Genomic DNA, 19,539 nt, shown 5'->3' on the forward strand with positions numbered 1-19,539 from the left:
CAACATAACTCATGAGATTTGGTCCTATTTTATGAGTAGTTTTGGAATCAAATGGGTGTTTGACAGTAACATTAGGGAAACTTTGTGGGAATGGAAAAATAAGAAAAATAAGAAGAGGGTAAGACGTTTGTGGGGGTATTTGCCGTTTGCCATTTGGTGGAGTGTGTGGAACGAAAGAAACAACAGATTATATCGTAACTTGAGTAGACCTGTTAATCAGATAATTTTGGAGATCAGGTCCTTGTTATTCAATTGGACGCTACATACAAATATTTTTGAGGGATTTTTACTTTCCACCCTTTTATGTAAATGGGATGTTGTAATATATGCATCTATGTAATTGTTCTCTGATTTCTTTATCACTGCTTTAGTGATGCATAAAATTTTTAATAAACTTTATTCTTTGCCGTCAAAAAAAAGAAGAAGCATGTACCCTACGAACTTAAAATATACCCCTTAAAGAGTATTTGTGAAGACTCATGAAAAAAAAAAGGGTATTTCTTCGATTTCCACGATTTACAACTCCCAAAAGCTTGGTTGTCTCACTCTCATCCCTTATTAATTTGTACGTATAAATATGACCGCCTCTAATCACTAGTTAATCACTTTTATTTATGTTTTGCGTTTGAAATTCATTAAGCCTACTAAATTATTAAAGCAATCTAATCCAATACTTGGAGACTGATTGCGTTTTACTCTAACCACTCATTAATATATTTATGCCCACCTCTAACTACTCATTAATCACTCTTATTTGAATTCTATTAAACGTAGTCAATAAAGCAATTCTAATCTAGTGTGGCATTACAGACATCTACTGTACATGGAAATTAATGTTATACTCCTGGATTAAGAGTTAAGAATGGGCCTTAGAACAACTGCAGTGGTGCGAGTATAACCAAAGATCAAAGAGGGAAAAAAAAAATCAAATTTTGGGTTTAGTATGGTATGTGACGCTACGGTGGAAAAACTAAATTTGGTCAGACGTACGTTATACGTTCGCCTGGTGTGGGGCGTAGACTATACCAACGCCTGATTGGGTAGATTTAAAAAAAAAAAAAAAAAAATGAAAGAAGTGGGGCGGAGGTATAAAGCCCGCCCCACTAAAATGGTTTTGAAAACAAAGAATGGGGCGGGGGTATAATGCCCGCCCATACAAAAAAAAAAAAAAGGGGCGTAGACTTTACGTACGCCCCATGTGGAGCGTAGACTATACCAACGCCTGATGTGGGGCGTGGAATATACGTCCGCCTGATGTGCGACGTGCACTATATGTCCGCCTGGTGGTGGGGCGTGAAGTATACCAACGCTCGACTATATTTGGGTTTAGTCTTGGTCCCAGACCAAATATACTCTGGGTTTTAGTCGTTGATCAAAATTTGATCGATAGTACGTTCCACCACGTCTGTTCAAAAGACCAAATATTTGGGTTTACTCTCCCACTATGGACGCTCTTAGTGAACACAACCGTTATTGTCTTGTGAATTGTGTTTTTCTTTCTTAAACAAAACAACTAAAAATGTCGGCAGTGCCATAACGGATCTTGAATCTTGATTATGCGGAACAATTGACACTCTTATATAAACCACGGTCTAGGATGCGATGGATCACCAAATTTACTGGTTGCCCATCACTATCCATATCCGAACCTTTGGAGCTGGACTTTGCTTTTTTCAAAAGCATGAGGCTGAGGCACCACCTAAAAACGAATTTCTTTTGATAGGTACGTAACCAAAACGACTAGTAAAGTGCTACTGCTTATATATTTTTTTTGAAAGCATCTAAGAAAGTGATCACTGCACCAAGAAAAGTATCTGCACAGAAGAAGGTGACAAAAGAAGCCGATCAATTTTTTATTTTTATTTTTGAGAAGCAATGCATGTCGCTGTTAAGCTGCATTACAAATTACAAACATCTCATGTTTGGCTGGTTGTTGTTAGATTTATGTCAGGAAAGAGGGTCTTGTTGTTGTTGGTAATGCAGTTGTACTAGTTACTAGCTAGTTAGACAACCCATCGTCTTCATAGACTCTAGAAATAACAGAAGAATGAACCACTATTTTTAACTACATTATTCTCTGTCCAACCTTCATTACTGCGTACACATAATGGGTCCGTTTCTGTCTATTTATGTTCCTCTTTTTCATGTGTGAAACTTAATGAGTTAGTTAGGTAGGTCAGGCCATCCATCAGAAAATTAGGTTGGGTTGGTGACCCATTTATTCTACTAGGCTTTTTCCCTTTGCAAAATCCATTTCCAAGATCAGAATCATTCCAATTTTTTGACCACTACTCTAGTAGACCAGTAGTTTCTTTACTGTTCAACAGAACATGACTTACAAAATAACAGGGGGCACAGCTTTGGTTTATTATTAACACATGGAAGATTACATTAATACACTTGACAAATTCAATATAGCTTGTGCAGTGCAGCTGAATGGCGGATTTACCTGAGCTAACACTTCGTAATATTACATATTAGCAGGACCAACACAGCCTCCTATTTCAATGAAGCAGCAGCCTTCTGCACCTGGATATTTCAAATCTCCATCCTATGACGCCCTCCAAAAGCCCAAATTTGCAAACAAGATACTCTAATTCTGGTAAGGATAATTGATCCATCCACAAATAGGTTCTTATTTATAGTTCAAGACATCATGGACTCATTTATTTAACTAGGATTTGACAATTTTCTAAAGTTGCTTCCAGACTCCAAGGGAGAATGAGCCATCCCCTAAGAATATCCATAAGACAAACTCAATTGAAAAGTTTGTTACTGAATCATCTGGTTATAACCATGGTTAGATCAGGGGGAAATCTTACTTTAAGGTCTATATCCCAACATCCTGTACATAAGGCACTACCATCAGCAGACAAACCCAAACAACTGATCCGTCCATTATGTGAGTTCTGTAAAGATCCCAAGTTCAGGACCACCTGAGAAAAGAAAAATAAGTAGTTAGAGCCAGCATACCTCCTAACTTGGTAGTAACTGTAAGTCATCTAGCAGGCAAAACCTCCCCTGTGAGTAGAAAAGTTCAATTCCTGAACAGTAGTAGACTTATGGTTGCCTTGATTTCTTGCCAACATAATGTTTATTATGGTATATGATCATCAAGCGAAGATTCAATTTTCACAAAAGCATGTTCTTTGCGTTGAAACTTGAAAAAGAAGAGCATGTACCTTTGCTAATGAAGTACCCCATACGTAACAATCACCATTTGAGTATCCGACGAACAAAAGTCTGCCTGATATTGAAAAGCCAATGGAATTCTGCTGGTACACTACCATCATCGTGTTGCTGATGGTAGACCTAGAGCTCATTCCAGTTCTCACATCAAACAACCTGCATGCACCATCATCTGACCCAGTTCCAAATCGCTGCCCATCTGGGAAAATTTTACAGTGTTCACATCTCCCTTTTGGCCTGATATGTACGGACAGCTCCAATACCTTTGCGGCTATCCCACAAACGAGCTGTTGTGTCAGATGAACCAGAAACAAATATATCCGATGCATTGATCGAGAAACTGAAAGAATTAAAGCAACAGGTCACTGTAGTCAGGATATGCAGATTACCGGATATAAAGACAAAAAGACGTATAGCAGAAAGTAGGAGACAATATTTTGTTGACAAGACGTAATGATTACTCCAATGATACCTCAATACATCAGCAGTGTGGCCTGAAGGAGATTCACCACTGAAAACAGAAACTCTCTGACCTGTAGTCATATCCCACAAAACGCATGTCTGATCACCAGAGCTTGTTATTAGGTCAGCATCCTTATTAGGAACATATTGACATGAGGATGCATAACCCTTGTGCCCACTGAGCATTTTTGATATACGCAAATTTCCATCTTTGTCAACTGAAGAATTAAGATTGAAGGTAGAGCACAAGTTATCAAGGCCCCCACATGCCACAGACTGACCATTGGGAGATAAGGCACACGTCGTAACCCATGCACAGGGTAGTTTAATAGCATGTGTTTTCTGGCTCTAAGAGCATTCCACACAATTAACCTTTCATCTTGAGATGCACTGACAATTTTATTCTTTTCAGGAGTAGTAGACCAGCCAAAAAAAAAAAAACATTTCGAAACCAAAACACATGATTTCAAATGTTCTATCACTTAATCAGAAGACTTGACAACGTGGTAAAATTACGAAAATGAAAGATTTGATATAGGACATTAACAGTACCCATATCACTATTCTGAACAACTTCGGTTAGAAAACCTTAAGTCTGCTTACTTAAGGAAGACGGAATGCTGTTCCTCATAAGATTCACAACCTTTGAATTGAGATTATTCTACCATCAATCTTCTGATACCCAAGTTCTATATATGCAATGCCCTAGAACAGTTTACAGCTTAATTTGACTAGATCACAGGGTAACTCTACATATCCAGTCATCACTAGAAGACTGTTCGAGAGAACAAATACCAAAGAATACGATTGGAAACTATTACATCGATAGTAGCCAAGAGAAGGCACATAATTACTAAGCGAATTGTAGTACAGAAATGTTTGGTGTGCCAGTGTCTGGCTCACGCATGCATACCAATGTTAGAAAGAGTATATGTAACTAAGTTTACTTTCATATGTAATTAACTTTACCTGCATTACTTATACGTGATTAGGTTTTATTCAGACTTACCAATCCCCTAATGTTACCTGCAAGCTTCACTAAGCTCGATGTGTATACAGTCGCAGTTATTAAGGGCCTTTGCAGAACCATAAGGATTCTTACAATGCAAAAACAAAGCAATGGTGGCACCAATACAAAAAGATAAAAGATATATCTAGCAGATGGAAAACAAATGAAATTCACACACTGGATATTGAAGTAAGCCACTGATAGTCTGATATTTATAAACCTGATCATAGTGATGGAAAAGCTCAAGTTTTGCAATTAGGAAATTAGAATATCTCAGAATCTAAGGCATTAAACCATAAGAGTAGTACTAAACAGAAGCAACTACAGAACATACTAATACTAGCAAATCTAATATGTTAACTATGAATATGGACCCAAATGAAAATGTTAAACCCCAGTGGATCCAAAACCTCCTGAACCCCTAACTGTAGAATCCAAATCTTCAACTTCTTCAACCTCAGGGGTAATTATCTTCTCAATAATCAATTGAGCAACTCTATCACCCATTTTAACTTGGAAATCGACATCAGAATGATTGAATAAGATAACCCCAACTGGTCCTCTATAATCAGCATCAATAACACCAGCACCTACATCTATTGAATGCTTCCAGGTCAATCCTGAACGAGGTGCTGCAATCACAAGATACACATTGAAATTAGAAAACCATATAGAAAATTACCATCAAGATTAACACAAACAGCTCCTAGAAAGGAAGGAAATTACCAACACGAGCATAAGTTCCTTCAGGTACCGCAATGCTTAAATCAGTTGGAATTAGGGCTTTTCCTCTGCCTGGAACTATCATTTCAGCCGCACTACACTTAATAAAAGACAAATAGTCAGACCTAATTAACAAAAAAAATATGGAGGGTTTTCTGAAAGGGGGGTTTTGTTGGTTACCTAGAAAGATCATAACCAGCCGAAAGGGATGAACCTCTAGAAGGAAGAACAGCTTTTTCTGAAAGCTTTTTAACTCTCAAGAAAGAAGAGATTTCTGGAACGCCGTTTTCATGAACCTTCTGGATCTTCACTGGAGGTTCTTTGACTTCTGAAGTCTGATTGTTTTTGTTGTTGTGAGAATCCATTTTGATACTGAGAAAATTGAAATAGGGTTTGCTTCTGGTGATATGAAGATTTGGGAACGGAGAAGATGTGGGAATTGATTTATAAGGAGAACGAAATTTGGGAAAAGTCGGATTAAGATTGGCGCCAACATTTCCCGCCATTAACATTTCCCGCCATTAACATTCCTTAGGGTTTTTCTATTGGAAGGGTTGAACCGGAAAAAAAGTTTATATTCTGGTCCATATATTTGTTGAAAATAGGCACCCCGGCTCATGTGACATGTTGATAGAGTGGGAAAAAGATAGATCTGAACAATAGCCTTCCTACGGCAGAGTAAATCATAGTCGAATCATATTACGTACAGGGTCAACGGGTTATAATCCCATATTCATCCACAAAAAACCCATCAAAACAAAAATAACACAAAAACTCCAAAAAAAAAACAAAAGTAACACAAAAACTCCAAAGAATTCGATGAATAAAATTTGATGAAACCAATTTTGAAATTTAGGGTTTTTGTATCAATTATTAAAAATATGAGATTTTTGTATCAATTTTGTTTAAGACGGAGTTTTAATGGATCCCAACATTTGAACGGGGTTTTTGTACCACAAGTTTGGTCACCTTAGGTTTTATTACTAGTTCTGTTATGTATAACTTATTTTACAAGAGTTGTGATCGGGAAATTGTAAGCAGAATTACAGATGACCGTATGGTGAAGTTTGATAGCACCATCAGCTTAAGCTCCATGAGTTCCACCATCATGGAAGGGCAAGTTGGACTCAACCCTCATACTAACTATGCTTTCATTGCCATGTCTCATACAGGTCTCTGTGTGGGAGCAAGAAGAATCAAAGATTGCATCTAAGCAGACAACAAAGCTAGAATAGGAGCTGAACTAGCTGTGAGATGGCCAAAAGAGTTGCAGAGAGCTAACATAGACTTCCAAGCTAAAGATGAGGCAACTCTAAAGGAAATAGGAGAGTATTATAAAGCTGAGGTCCAAGGAAGATTCAACATGGGATACCGTCAAATGAAGGATGGAAAACTGATCAAAATCACTAAGGATCATAACACTACGGAAACTAAATTAGCTAGCTTAGTTTCTTGCACTACTCATGTAGACAACTTTAATTGGAAAGGTCCAGACTTAACAAAATTACTACATTTTGTTAGTTTTGTAAATAGGATTGAGCATGATATCAACCTAAGACTTTGCATAATGCTAGAAATAGCTATGCAGGGTCTGTTTGTATCGTCTGAGGTACTACCTATCCCGTGGAGTTCTCTTTTTCTCTATATATATATATAATAAAAAAGAATAATAGCCATCCTACTCGAGAGATATTTTGCAGCAAGGCTTCCGAACTTTCAGTGAAGGTTTCATTAACACTTTATATATCAGTAAGTTACATAAATATAAATAATATAAATTCAGCAGGTTTAGCAACCCGTAGTAATAGTTGGAGTGAGTTGAAAAATAAAAGATAAGTTGTTTGGGAAAGATTCGAGTCTACTTGTGAATCTATTTTAGGATAAATATTAGAACCAAAGATACACGTATCTCTGACACTCTCTTTCAATTTGAGATTGAGTGGGAGAATGTTCAACTTGTCTCCGATAAAATGAGATCTTGGCAATGCTAAACCTTTACTAAAGTCATCAACAAGTTGATATTTCGATGATATGAACTTTTTTTTATATAGAAAAAGAAAAATTTGCTGAAAAATAGATGAAAGTAAAGGTCTCTCCCACAGTTGATGACTTTGAGTTTTTCTTCTGGCTCTAGCTAGACGTTGGGGATGAGTAAAATTGTCATATTTAATGGTCTTACAAAGGACTTTGTCAAAAGATTTAAGACACAAAATAATATGATCAACTTTGTCATTTTCCCTCCAACTAGTTCTTCTTATTCTGCCTTGCAGAGCTTTAGTAATGTTTTGATTGGATCCTAAAAGATTAAGAGATCTACAGTGAAGTTGAGAGGCCTAATCAAGTGTGTCTTGAAAAACTAGACAATCTTGTTCTTTTCTTCCATGGATTTTGGTGCCTCTGGTTCTATTGTCAATGGTATTTTCAGAAGGCCCTATTACGCAAACACCAAACCATGTTAGACATGTGGAATTACCATAGATAGGCATAAAAGCAAAGGTGACCTTCAGCGTGGTTATCTGATTTGTATCTTTTATCATTCTCGTCGGCACTTTATTTTTAGCTATCTGATAGTGCATCATAGTTATGGTCGAATGGTTTATCATGTGTCTTGGACAAGGTTCAACTTTTTTTAAACAACATTTCACACCTATCCTTCCATATAAACCAACATATGATGACACAAAGACCGGCCCAAGAGTCCCGCTGAGTTGTATCTAGGCCAAGTTGCTAAAACATTACTAGAATTGTCAAGGTTCGGCGAGCAGTGAGCCCAAACTGCTCTGGAAAAGCTACATTTGCATGAGAGAATGCTCTCCAGTTTCAGGATGACTATTACATAAGGTGCATACTGGTTCAATATGGCTAGCATATGTGTCTAGATTACCACTAAAGAGGAGAATGTTGTTTTTCATCTTCCATATGAAGTACTAAATTCTAGAAAAAATATTAAGATCCCAAATTTTCATAGCCACAACATTATTTGGCTGAGAAGTCTTTTTATCCTGAAGATTATATAAAGATTTACTGGTGAAGTTTCCTTGAGAATTGTTAATCTATCTCAGAGTATCCTCGGTCGCTTTATTAGGGGTGAGGGTAAGGATTTTGGTTACTGTTTCTCGCTCAGATAGCTCATTTAACACTTCTATATCCCATCGTGTATCATTCACCATTTCATAGTTTGTAGTTTCCCCTGTATTATCAAGGCTTATAGGGTTTCCTTTTTCATCAGGAATCCACTTATCTTTTCATATATTAATAGAACTCCCATTACCAATCTTCCAAATAATAAAGTCTTTAAGGATCATCAGCCCTTTGTAGACACCCTTCCAAGTCTAAGAATAGTCAACATTATGAGTATCTTGGAAAAGATCGTTGTTAGTGAAATATTTCTCTTTCATGGTTTTATAATAAGTGGTATTTGGTTGATGGATAAATCTCCATCCATTTTTAGCTATGAAAGACAGGTTCATTAAAGTCTAGTTTCTTCAGACTATTCTCATCTTTTTTCTTTACTCTTACGTAACCCACTCCATCCTTTCATGTAATCCCTTTCTTAGGCCGAAGCTTTCCCCACCAAAAGTCTCTTATAGTGTTAATAACTCTTTTTATGGTAGTTTTCGACAAGATAAACGTAGACATAGTATACACAGGTAAATACTCTAACACGGATTTAACCATAATCCCTTTTCCCGGAGGGGACATGGATTCACTCTTCCAGCCCTTAAGCCTACCTCCCATTTTTTCAGACGAATTATTAAAGCATTCAACTTTAGATTTATTGGTAAATAAACCCCCTAAGTATTTATATTCAATCTATTTTTTTTTTAATTTAAGAATATTAATGATCTCTACTAAGACTATTTTGAATATAAATGTGAAGAAAATTCCTGACTTAGAAAAAAACAATCATCTGACCAGAAGTATTGCCATAGTCTTATAAAATAGTCAAGAGATTTTTTCTTTGGTGATATTTTGGCTTAGAAAATATCAAGCAATTATCCATAAAAAGTAGAGGACTAATTGATAGACAATGCTTATGAATCTTAAATCCTAAGATATAACCTCTTTGTTTAGCATTGGCAAAGTCCTTGAAAAGGATTCCATGCAAAGAATGAACATATAAGGGGACATATGGTCCCATTTTCTTAATCCTCTAGAGGGTTTAAAAGGCGTGCAAGGAACCCCATTAACAAGGATAGCAGAATGACCGGTGCTGATACATTAAAAAACGAGCGTGCACCAAGTCTCACAGAAACCCATTCTTTAGAGAATGGCTATGAAAAATTCTCATTTCAAACGGTCAAAGGTCTTAGACATGTAGATTTTTAATCCCATAAAATCATTCTTAATTTTGTTTTTCCTTATCATAGCATGAATTATCTCATGAGAAACAAGGATGTTGTCTGAGATAAGTCGTTGCTTTACAAATGAAGATAGATAATAAGATATCAATCTGTCAAGAAAAGGGTTTTTTCTGTTGGCAATGACTTTAAAAATTATCTCATAAACTATACTACACAGACTAATAGGCCTGTAATCTCCAAGTTCCCCAGGATAAAGGAATTTGGGCATCAGAGATATATAAGTCTGATTCAACTTAGTTAACATATGCCGACAATTGAAAAAAGTTTGAACCTTTTCTATGACATCGTTTTTGAAAGTCCCCCAATTTTTTTTGAAAAAAATTAGAAAGGAAAACCATTAAGCCTAGGCTAGGTTGCATTCCAAACAGAGCGCCATGGATTTCCATGAGCTTCGCATTTTCTGACTCGGTAATCATGGTAGACACTAGGTTTACAATCTCGTTATTTATGAAAGACCAGAGGTAGTGAGAAGAATTTCAAAATAAACGTTTAAAAAGTTAGCAATCTTATCTCTACCTTTTACCCGGTAGTGAGAAGAGTTTAAAAATGAACTTGACTTGAAGTTGTTTGCTTGCAACCTTTTCACGTACAAAGTGATGACCGGTTTTGATGTGATTTGTACGTGCGTGAAATATTGGACTTGTTGTGAGATATGTAGCTCCTATATTGTCAAAACAAAGAGTTGGAGGTGATGTTACAATGCCTAGTTATTGTAACGATAACTGAATTCAAATGAGTTTCAAGGTTGTTATGGTTATACCTCTGTATTCCGTTTTTGTACTTGAATTAGACATTGTTTTATGCTTACGGGTACTCCAAGAAATCATATTTCCTAGAAAATATCTACAGTAACTACTTGTAGATCTGAGATCATCCAAATGTCATGCCTGATCAACATCGAAATAAGCATGCAAGGATATGTCAGGACCAGATTTAAAAATTGTTTATTGTTTGCTTCAAGTATCAAAAAAATCTTTTGGTTAGTTCTTATTGTTCTATGTATGGTCATGCATATGTTGGCACGCCTTGTTGGCAGCTGCAGATATGTTAGGTCGAGTGAGATGCAAGTATTGTAGAGCTCCTATAACACTTATATAAGTGTTTGTTCTTGTTTATGCAACTTGGCTTGTGCCACAAGTGGGGTACAAGTTGGTTCTACTCCATCCAATTTTGTACGCCTAAGCAAACTAGTTATATATTTATGTTGGCTTAGAACAAAATGTTGTCTTTATCTTATAACTTCAACTTCTAAGAAAAATGATAAGTCACCCATGTTATCTACATATTTATCTCAGTTCTCATTGACTCTGGTAGCACTCATAGTTTTATAGACTGTAAGGTGACAAAAAGTTTGACTTGTGCAATTGATCCAACTGCTAGTATGTTGGTCACAGTGTAAATTAGGGATAACACTATCAGTTCAGGGGTATGCTTTAACTTCGAATGGACTATGGATGGTCATAAGTTCTGTGGTAGATTAAGGTTACTACCCTTAGGTGGTTGTGATTTGGTTTTGGGTGCAGATTGTGTTAGAGCACTGCTCGGTCGAACTCACAAGCATTGTTATCTCAAGCTTGTTTATCAAGTTTAGTTGCAAAAACTATATAGGTTTTGATTTATAGTCTACTAATAGCTACGTCTCGAACTAGGATAGAAAGTGTAGTTGGGCTCTAGACTCCACGGTGTTCATCATGCAAAGACGAAGAACTACTCAAGGAACTAGTGAAACTTCATCGACAAAAAGGTATGTGGAGACTTGAACTTCTCTATCACTCAAAAGTCTACTTTATCTCCTATATTGAGACAAAAGTCGTATTGTTATATAGACTATGATTATATACCTGTACTATTTCCAGCTGAGTTTATCTCTCTTATCTATTTCTCGAAATATGTGTTGGTGAGCTTTCTCTTTATCCAAGTTCATCTTTACTAGTGACAAAAGTCATTTTAGTTTCAATTACTTGAAAATCGCTTTGACGAGAAATAGTTTGTGAACAACAACTATATAACGTCCTCTAAGAATGTTTCAATGATTGAAATGAAAGTTTAGAATACATAACCATGGTTGGATATAAACATTGTGAAACAACTTATATGTGTGTAAGTACAATATCCTTGAACCGAAGTATGCGTACTTTGCTGCTCAAGATAACCGGAACTAAAGTTCGCGTACCAGTACGCATACTGCCGGAAGTTCACATCCCGTGAATTTCTGCTCGAGTTTGTGAAACTGAAAACAAACTTAATCCGAGTACTTAAGTCCGCGTACCAGTATGCGTACTTAAGTAGGTTATTTTCTAAAAACAGTTTAATTCGTGAACTAAGACATTTATATTTTAAGGAATGCAATCTTTGCAAACCGTGACTATAATATTCATGAATCGATTCGAGTGAATCAAAACTGTTTTTGTTTCGATTGTGTCTTGTATACTTCTATGAGATCTAATTAATTGAACAACTCTCTAACTAGTTCATTTGAAATAGTTGTGGTAAAGAAAAATAAGGTTGATATGAAGTGCTCATATGGCTAACCTATGGTTAACTACGGTTGAACCAACGACTTGTACACGTTTAGGTACGGTTACTCAAACCTAAATGAAGTTACATTTCATGCGTGTATAGAAAGCTAAGTTCGATCTAACGGTTGAAAGATATTATCTTGAATCTAAACAGGTATTCATCTAAAGGTGAATATTGAATGCTTTGTTACCAAGGTAACTTAGATTGTAAACCTGATTTGAAGAATATATAAATGAGAACTCTAACAACTGGAAAACCTTATTCCCACACCACATGTGTGATACTAGTTGTAAGCTAGAGTCGATTCTCCTTTAACCTTAGGTTTCTACGGAGACCCTGTAGGTTAACGACTTGAAGACTTCATTGGGATTGTGAAGCCAGACCAACTATTTTCTCTGTAGTTTCGTGATCTGATCTTGTTGTTTATATTGTATATGAGTACAATTGTAAGATTGGCTTGAGATTAATTTCTCTAACAGGCAAGATTGAAAATTAGTCACAAACATCTTCGTCTCATCGTTTGTGATTACGCAATATCTTGTTCCACTAGTCGATTAAGATTATTGTTAGGTGATTGCTAATTCTAGGCTGTTCTTCGGGAATATAAGTCCGGGTTATCATTGGTTCATGTTCACCTTTATTTACCAAAATACGGAACAAAACTCGTAGGTATTTCTGTGGTAGACGGATTTATCTATTCCTGTAGACTTTCTGTGTGATACGGATTCGTTTATTAAAGTCTTCGACTTCGGGTCGTACCAACTCTCAGTTGTGGGTGAGATCAGCTAAGGGAATCAAGTGTGTAGTATCCTACTGGGGTTAGAGACGTAAGGAGCGCAACTGTACCTTGGATCAGTGTGAGATTGATTGGGGTTTAAATATAGTGTGTGTTCAATCTGGACTAGGTCCCGGGATTTTTCTGCATTTTCGGTTTCCTCGTTAATAAAACTTCTGGTGTCTGTGTTATTTCTTTTCCGCATTATATTTTGTTATATAATTGAAATATCACAAGTTGTCCGTTGGATCGATCAATTGGTAAATCCAACCTTTGGTTGTTGATTGAAATTGATTAATACTTGAACATTAGTCTTTGGTACCGTTCAAGTTAATTTCTCTTGTGTTCAATTAGACTCGCAAATTTCTATTTGCTTGAGTAAATATTGAATCGAGAAATTAAGATAAAACTCCTTGATATACTTTTTATTAAGATCGAATCTGACTGTCTAGTTGATTCTCTTAAAAGTATATTGGAGTTAGTCCATACATATTTCTAAGCGAAATATTGGGTGTGTTTGTTAGACCCCCTCCTTTTCAATTGGTATAAGAGCAGGCAAACACGTTTAAGACCTTATAAATCTGTGTTTGTAGCGATCTGACTCTATGGACGACAATAATATCTCTAATAACGCGCCAGTTCATAAATTACCAGATGATTTCCAAAGATTGGATTCACCTGAGAGAACTGTCACATCTAGGTTAGTATCTAAACATTCTCTTAATGTAGAACCTGTTGAAATCTGGGAAATACGCCTAGAAGAACAGTAGGATGAACTTTCTGATGAAGGTGATTCAGATATTGATAGAGATGTTGATGAGGAAGTCTCAGAGTATGTTAAGGTTTTGAATTCATTGGAAAAGAATAAGATGACAACTTCTCATGTCATACCTCTTCTGAAACCTCTCTGTCGATAAAACAAGAAATTGAGAAGATGTTACGTAGGTGTTTATGTTTCAAATCGTTATAACGAATCGATCCTCAAGGATTCTGAGGAAAACTTATGTATAAAGTCACTTGAATGTGATAATCTTTTCAAAAGTATTTTTTGTTGGAAGAGAAACTTGCAGAAACTGAAGAAAGAATTAACTCCCAGCAAGCAAGTTTTGACGACAGAGAAAGTGCTTATCTCGCTCGATAAAAATGCATTGAGGTTGATTTAGCTGCTGCTCTTGATAAAATCAAGATGTTGGAAGATGACTTGAAAAAGTTAAATACTAGTTCAAGCAAATTAACCACTATGCTAGGAGCAAGTAAAAACCATCGTGATACACGAGGATTGGTCCATAAGGGAATAAATGCTCCAAGTATTAGCAAAGAGGTAAAATTTGTCAAGGCTAGTGATTCTTCTCAACAAAAGGTTTCCACTAATGGCAAAAGTGAAATACCGTCACCGGCAATTAAAGTTTAAAAGACCAATGTATATCAACCTCCAAAGTCAACACATACAAATCGAAGTAAGAACATTCCTTATGTTTGCTACTATTGTGGAAATAAAGGTCACCTGGAAAGGAGATGTCGTTTTCGTATAAGGAATGAGAAACTTCATGATGTTCTTGTTTGGGCATCACAAGAAGTTGTGAAACCAAGATCATATGTTAAGGCTAATCCCATTGACATTACATGTTGCAACTTTCCAACCTTTAGGAAAAGGAATCATTGTTGTGATAAACCTAGATTTGCCTATAAGCGTCATACGAAGCCTTTTCACAATCGTAATGGTTATCAAAAGGATAACTTCGTAAAGACGAAGACAAGATTCGATTCTCCCAATTGGAGAAAGACTAACTTGCAAAAGAATAGTCAATCCAATTCTATTCTGAGAATTCTAGAAGAGAGTAATGGGAAGAAGGGTCAGGTTGTTCCTAAATGCACTCAGAAGTGGATACCAAAGAAATTCAATGATGTTTTGAGTGTGAAAGTGAATGATCTCCCAGAAAATTCCATGACTATGGAGAAGGAAATATCCATGATGTTGGAACTTAAAAAGTTATTTGGAAAGATGGATTTGGATGTGAAAGGTTCTAAAAGTGATCTCTTTTATGATAATATAAAAGTCACTTGTGGTGAGCAAGATATTTTTCACCTCAGCACAACTTTATTGTGTTGTAAGTGCATCCTCACCAAAGAATTCCCTGCTATGTATGCGGTGAGGGAAGCACCAGAATTGGGGCACACTAATTATGTTCGGTAAGGCTGTAAAATTCGATTGGATTTTTATAAAAAGCTATGTCTATAAACTTGAGCAATATTTGTGTTTTTATTTGCTTATAGTACTTATAATGATCCATGTACCTTGCTTATCGTTCATTTCTACCTAACTTGATCTGTGTTTAAGGTTCTTAAATGTTTAGGTTTGAAAATAGTAATTCGGGATGTTTAAACTTCATGGTACACATACCAAATATGAATACCATCATTTAAAATCAAAATTCAGGGATTTTACAACGCATACCCATTTGCATACTTCTCCAGGTAACGAAAATTCGTTTGCAAACCCGTATGCATACTTACCTGTAGACGTCGATATTTGGTAAACCTGTTTTGGACGTATCTTCTTCGTCCGAACTCGGAATGACCTCATTCTTTTTGCATTATCTTCCTATTTTAATTCTCTTCAAAATGAAGATGAGAATTCCTGAATTTGAATTAGTTAAGATTGGTATTTGTGCCGTATCTTTATTTTTTGAATGTTTTGCTCTGTTTCGTCGCACTTGTTCCACTTATCTTGGACTTGGCACTTGGATTCTTGGAGTACGACTCATCTAAGATCACTTGTGGCTTTCACAAGAATGTTGTTGGTGAATCACAAAGAAGGAAGTTCAAGAACGGGAAGTAATACACATTGCTATGGGATTCTTGAATGTTCACATTCATCTTATGTAAACTATGGTGCATGGTCGTTAATGACTTTGTATGTTCTTCTTTGTTAATAAAATATTTTTATACGCCTTTGGTAGCTATTCTTGGTGTAAATCCGTGCGAAAAAGATTGATTCCACCTTCTAAGGGAAAAGATTGTTTTTGCAGTATTAATCTCTATTGATTTTATATATTGAAGAAATAATGTTATGGGATATGTGTGTTTGCGTCCGTGAACTATGATTGTCCCATATGCTATCAAAAGTTAAGTCTTTCATATGTTGATACGCAAGTATTGATAAAATATTGAATGAAATTTTGACAAACAAAAGTTAAGCCTATTATGTCATTATGCAAATATTGATGGAAGATATGATGAGCTTTTGTTTACGAAGATTAGGTCTATTATATGTCATTTTGCAAATGGTAATGAGAAATAGAATGAATCTTTGTTTATTCCGCAGTATTGATCTTCCCTGATCGATGTTTTTATATAAATACCGTGCGGCTCCGGAAGTTCTCTTCTGTGAGCATTTCCGATTAAATTATTCATGGGTTATCTTGTGGTTAATTTAATTGAGTATTTTGGATACAAATTCATATTCTTATGAGTTTTGTTGTTGTCCAAAGAAATCCTTATTTTCTTGTGAAAGTAAGGTCGATTTTGTTGTTCTTTAGGGAATGACATTTTATGGGGGGAGTTCTTAATTGAAATTGTGATTAATTGCCAAATCTTTGTGGGGAGTGCGGATGTGGAACATTATAAGGGTTATCTTGTATCTTTATAAACTCCTTGATGAATGCATTTAGCTTCGGCTGTATGATTGCATCTAAAAAGTTGATACGTACTTTCTTTTGGTCATGAAATGTCTCTAAGGAAATTTCATGAGGATCCCACTAGTTTCCGTACCTTTGCCAATTTTGTTGACAAAAAGTGGGAGAATTTATGTGTAGTTCGCACTACAAATACATATGGTTTTCGGATCATTATGTAAGGGGGAGTGGTTTTCATGTGAGATAAAGTATTGACTAAGGGGGAGTGATACATATCACCATAGTATTGTTATCGAAGTTGTGATGCAATTGAATTTTGATGCTGTGTAACAATACTATGACATTGTGTAACAATGATTAAGAGATTTTTTTTTCTCATTGTTATGGCTACGGATCTTCAACAACGATGATGTTGCATTGAATATCTTTGGATCATTAGAGTGCTTGGATGTGACGAAGATTTCAAGTAATGTTGAATAACCAAGAGGATCATGCATGTGGAAGAGAAGCTGAAGAGTTTATTTATTTTGTATTCCATATGTATTGATAGTTTTGTCACTAAAATTGACAAAGGTGGGAGATTATTAGAGCACTGCTCGGTCGAACTCGCAAGCGTTGCTATCGCAAACTTGTTTGTCAAGTTTAGTTGCCAAAACTACAAATCTTAATTTCTAGTCTACTAATAGCTAAGTCTCGGACTAGGATAGAAAGTGTAGTTGAGCTCCAGACTCCACGGTGTTCATCATGCAAAGACGAAGAACTGCTCAAAGAACTGCTGGAACTTCATCGACAAAAAGGTATGTGGAGACTTGAACTTATCTATCACTCAAAAGTCTACTTTATCTCCTATCTTGAGGCAAAAGTCGTATTGCTATATAGACTATGATTATACACATGTACTATTTCGATCTGAGTTTATCTAGCTTATTTATTTCTCGAAATATGTTTTGGTAAGCTTTCGCTTTGGCCAAGTTCATCTTTACTAGTGACGAAAGTCATATTAGTTTCAATTACTTGAAAATCGCTTTGGCGAAAAATAGTTTGTGAACAACAACTATATAACGTCCTCTAAGAATGTTTCAATGATTGAAATGAGAGTTTAGAATACATAACCATGGTTGGATATAAACATTGTGAGACAACTCATATGTGTGTAAGTCCAATATCCTTGAACCAAAGTATGTGTACTTTGCTGCTCAGGATAACCGGAACTAAAGTCCGCGTACTGCCGGAAGTCCACATCCCGTGAATTTCTGCAAGAGTTTGTGAACTGAAAACAAACTTAATCCGGGTACTTAAGTCCGCGTACCAGTATGCGTACCTAAGTAGGTTATTTTCTAAAAAAAGTTTAATTCGTGAACTAAGACATTTATATTTTAAGGAATGCAATCTTTGCAAACCGTGGCTATAATTTCCATGAACCGATTTGAGTGAATCAAAACTGTTTTTATTTCGATTGTGTCTTGTATACTTCTATGAGATCTAAGAAATTGAACAACTCTCTAACTAGTTCATTTGAGTCATTTGAACTAGTTGTGGTAAAGAAGAATAAGGTTGGTATGAAAGTGCTCATATGGCTAACCTATGGTTAACTAACATTGAACCAACGACTTGTACACGTTTAATATACGGTCACTCAAACCTAAATGAATTTACATTTCATGTGTGTATAACAAGCTAAGTTCGATCTAACGCTTAAAATATATTAGCTTGAATCTAATCAGGTTTTCATCTAACGGTGAATATTAAATTCTTTGTTACCAAGGTAACTTGGATTGCAAACCCTTATTTGAAGACTATCGAAAGGAGAACTCTAATAACGGGGAAACATAATCCCCACACCTCCCGTGTGATACTAGTTGTAAGCTAGAGTCGATTATCCTTTAACCTTAGGTTTCTACCGAGACCCTGTAGGTTAACGACTTGAAGACTTTATTCGGATTGTGAAGCCAGACCCAACTGTTTTCTCTGTAATTGCGTGATATGATCTTGTTGTTTCTATCGTATTTGAGTACAATTGTAAGATTGGCTTGAGATTAATTTCTCTGACAGGCAAGATTGAAAAGTAGTCACAAACATCTTCGTCTCATCGTTTGTGATTCCGCAATATCTTGTTTCGCTAGTCGATTAAGATTATTGTGAGGTGATTGATAATTTTAGGTTGTTCTTCGGAAATATAAGTCCGGCTTATCGATTGGTTCTTGTTTACCTGGATTTATGAAAAGACGGAATAAAACTCATAGGTATTATGTGGGAGACAGATTTATTTATTCCTGTAGACTTTTTTGTTTGATACATATTTTTCTATTAAAGTCTTCGACTTTGGGTCGTAGAAACTCTTAGTTATGGGTGAGATCAACTAAGGGAATCAAGTGTGTAGTATCTTGCTGGGATCAGAGACGTAAGGAGCACAATTGTACCTTGGATATGTGTGAGATTGATTTGGGTTCAACTGTAGTCCAGACCGAAGTTAGTTTGTAGTAGGCTAGTGTCTGTATCGGCTTAATATAGTGTATGTTCAATCTGGACTAGGTCCCGGGGTTTTTCTGCATTTACGGTTTCCTCGTTATCAAAACTTATGGAGTCTGTGTTATTTCTTTTTCGCATTATATTTTGTAATATAATTGAAATATCACAGGTTGTGCGTTGAATCGATCAATTGGTAAATCCAACCTTTGGTTGTTGATTGAAATTGATTGATACTTGAACATTGGTATTTGATACCATTAAGTTAATTTCTCTTGTGTTCAATTAGATTCATGGATTTCTATTTGCTTGAGTAAGTATTGAATCGAGAAATTGAGATATAACTCCTTGATATACTTTTTATTAAGATTAAGTCTGACTTTCTAGTTGATTCTC

At 35.9% G+C, this 19,539-nt stretch overlaps 1 protein-coding gene and 1 pseudogene across 1 annotated transcript; both read right to left on the bottom strand.

The window, feature by feature from the left end:
• Positions 1-2,352: 2,352 nt before the first annotated feature.
• On the bottom strand, positions 2,353-4,741 carry LOC113315373 (annotated as a pseudogene).
• A 103-nt stretch (positions 4,742-4,844) lies between these two features.
• LOC113319143 (deoxyuridine 5'-triphosphate nucleotidohydrolase-like) lies at positions 4,845-5,810 on the bottom strand. Its single transcript, XM_026567425.1, has 3 exons — positions 5,564-5,810; positions 5,387-5,478; positions 4,845-5,292 (listed from the first exon to the last, which is right to left on the bottom strand). Exons 1-3 carry the CDS (start codon positions 5,746-5,748, stop codon positions 5,048-5,050), a joined length of 522 nt encoding a protein of 173 aa, XP_026423210.1. The 5' UTR covers positions 5,749-5,810; the 3' UTR covers positions 4,845-5,047.
• Positions 5,811-19,539: the final 13,729 nt, after the last annotated feature.

Source organism: Papaver somniferum, chromosome 10, assembly GCF_003573695.1.
Source record: "Papaver somniferum cultivar HN1 chromosome 10, ASM357369v1, whole genome shotgun sequence".
Taxonomy (NCBI): domain Eukaryota; kingdom Viridiplantae; phylum Streptophyta; class Magnoliopsida; order Ranunculales; family Papaveraceae; genus Papaver; species Papaver somniferum.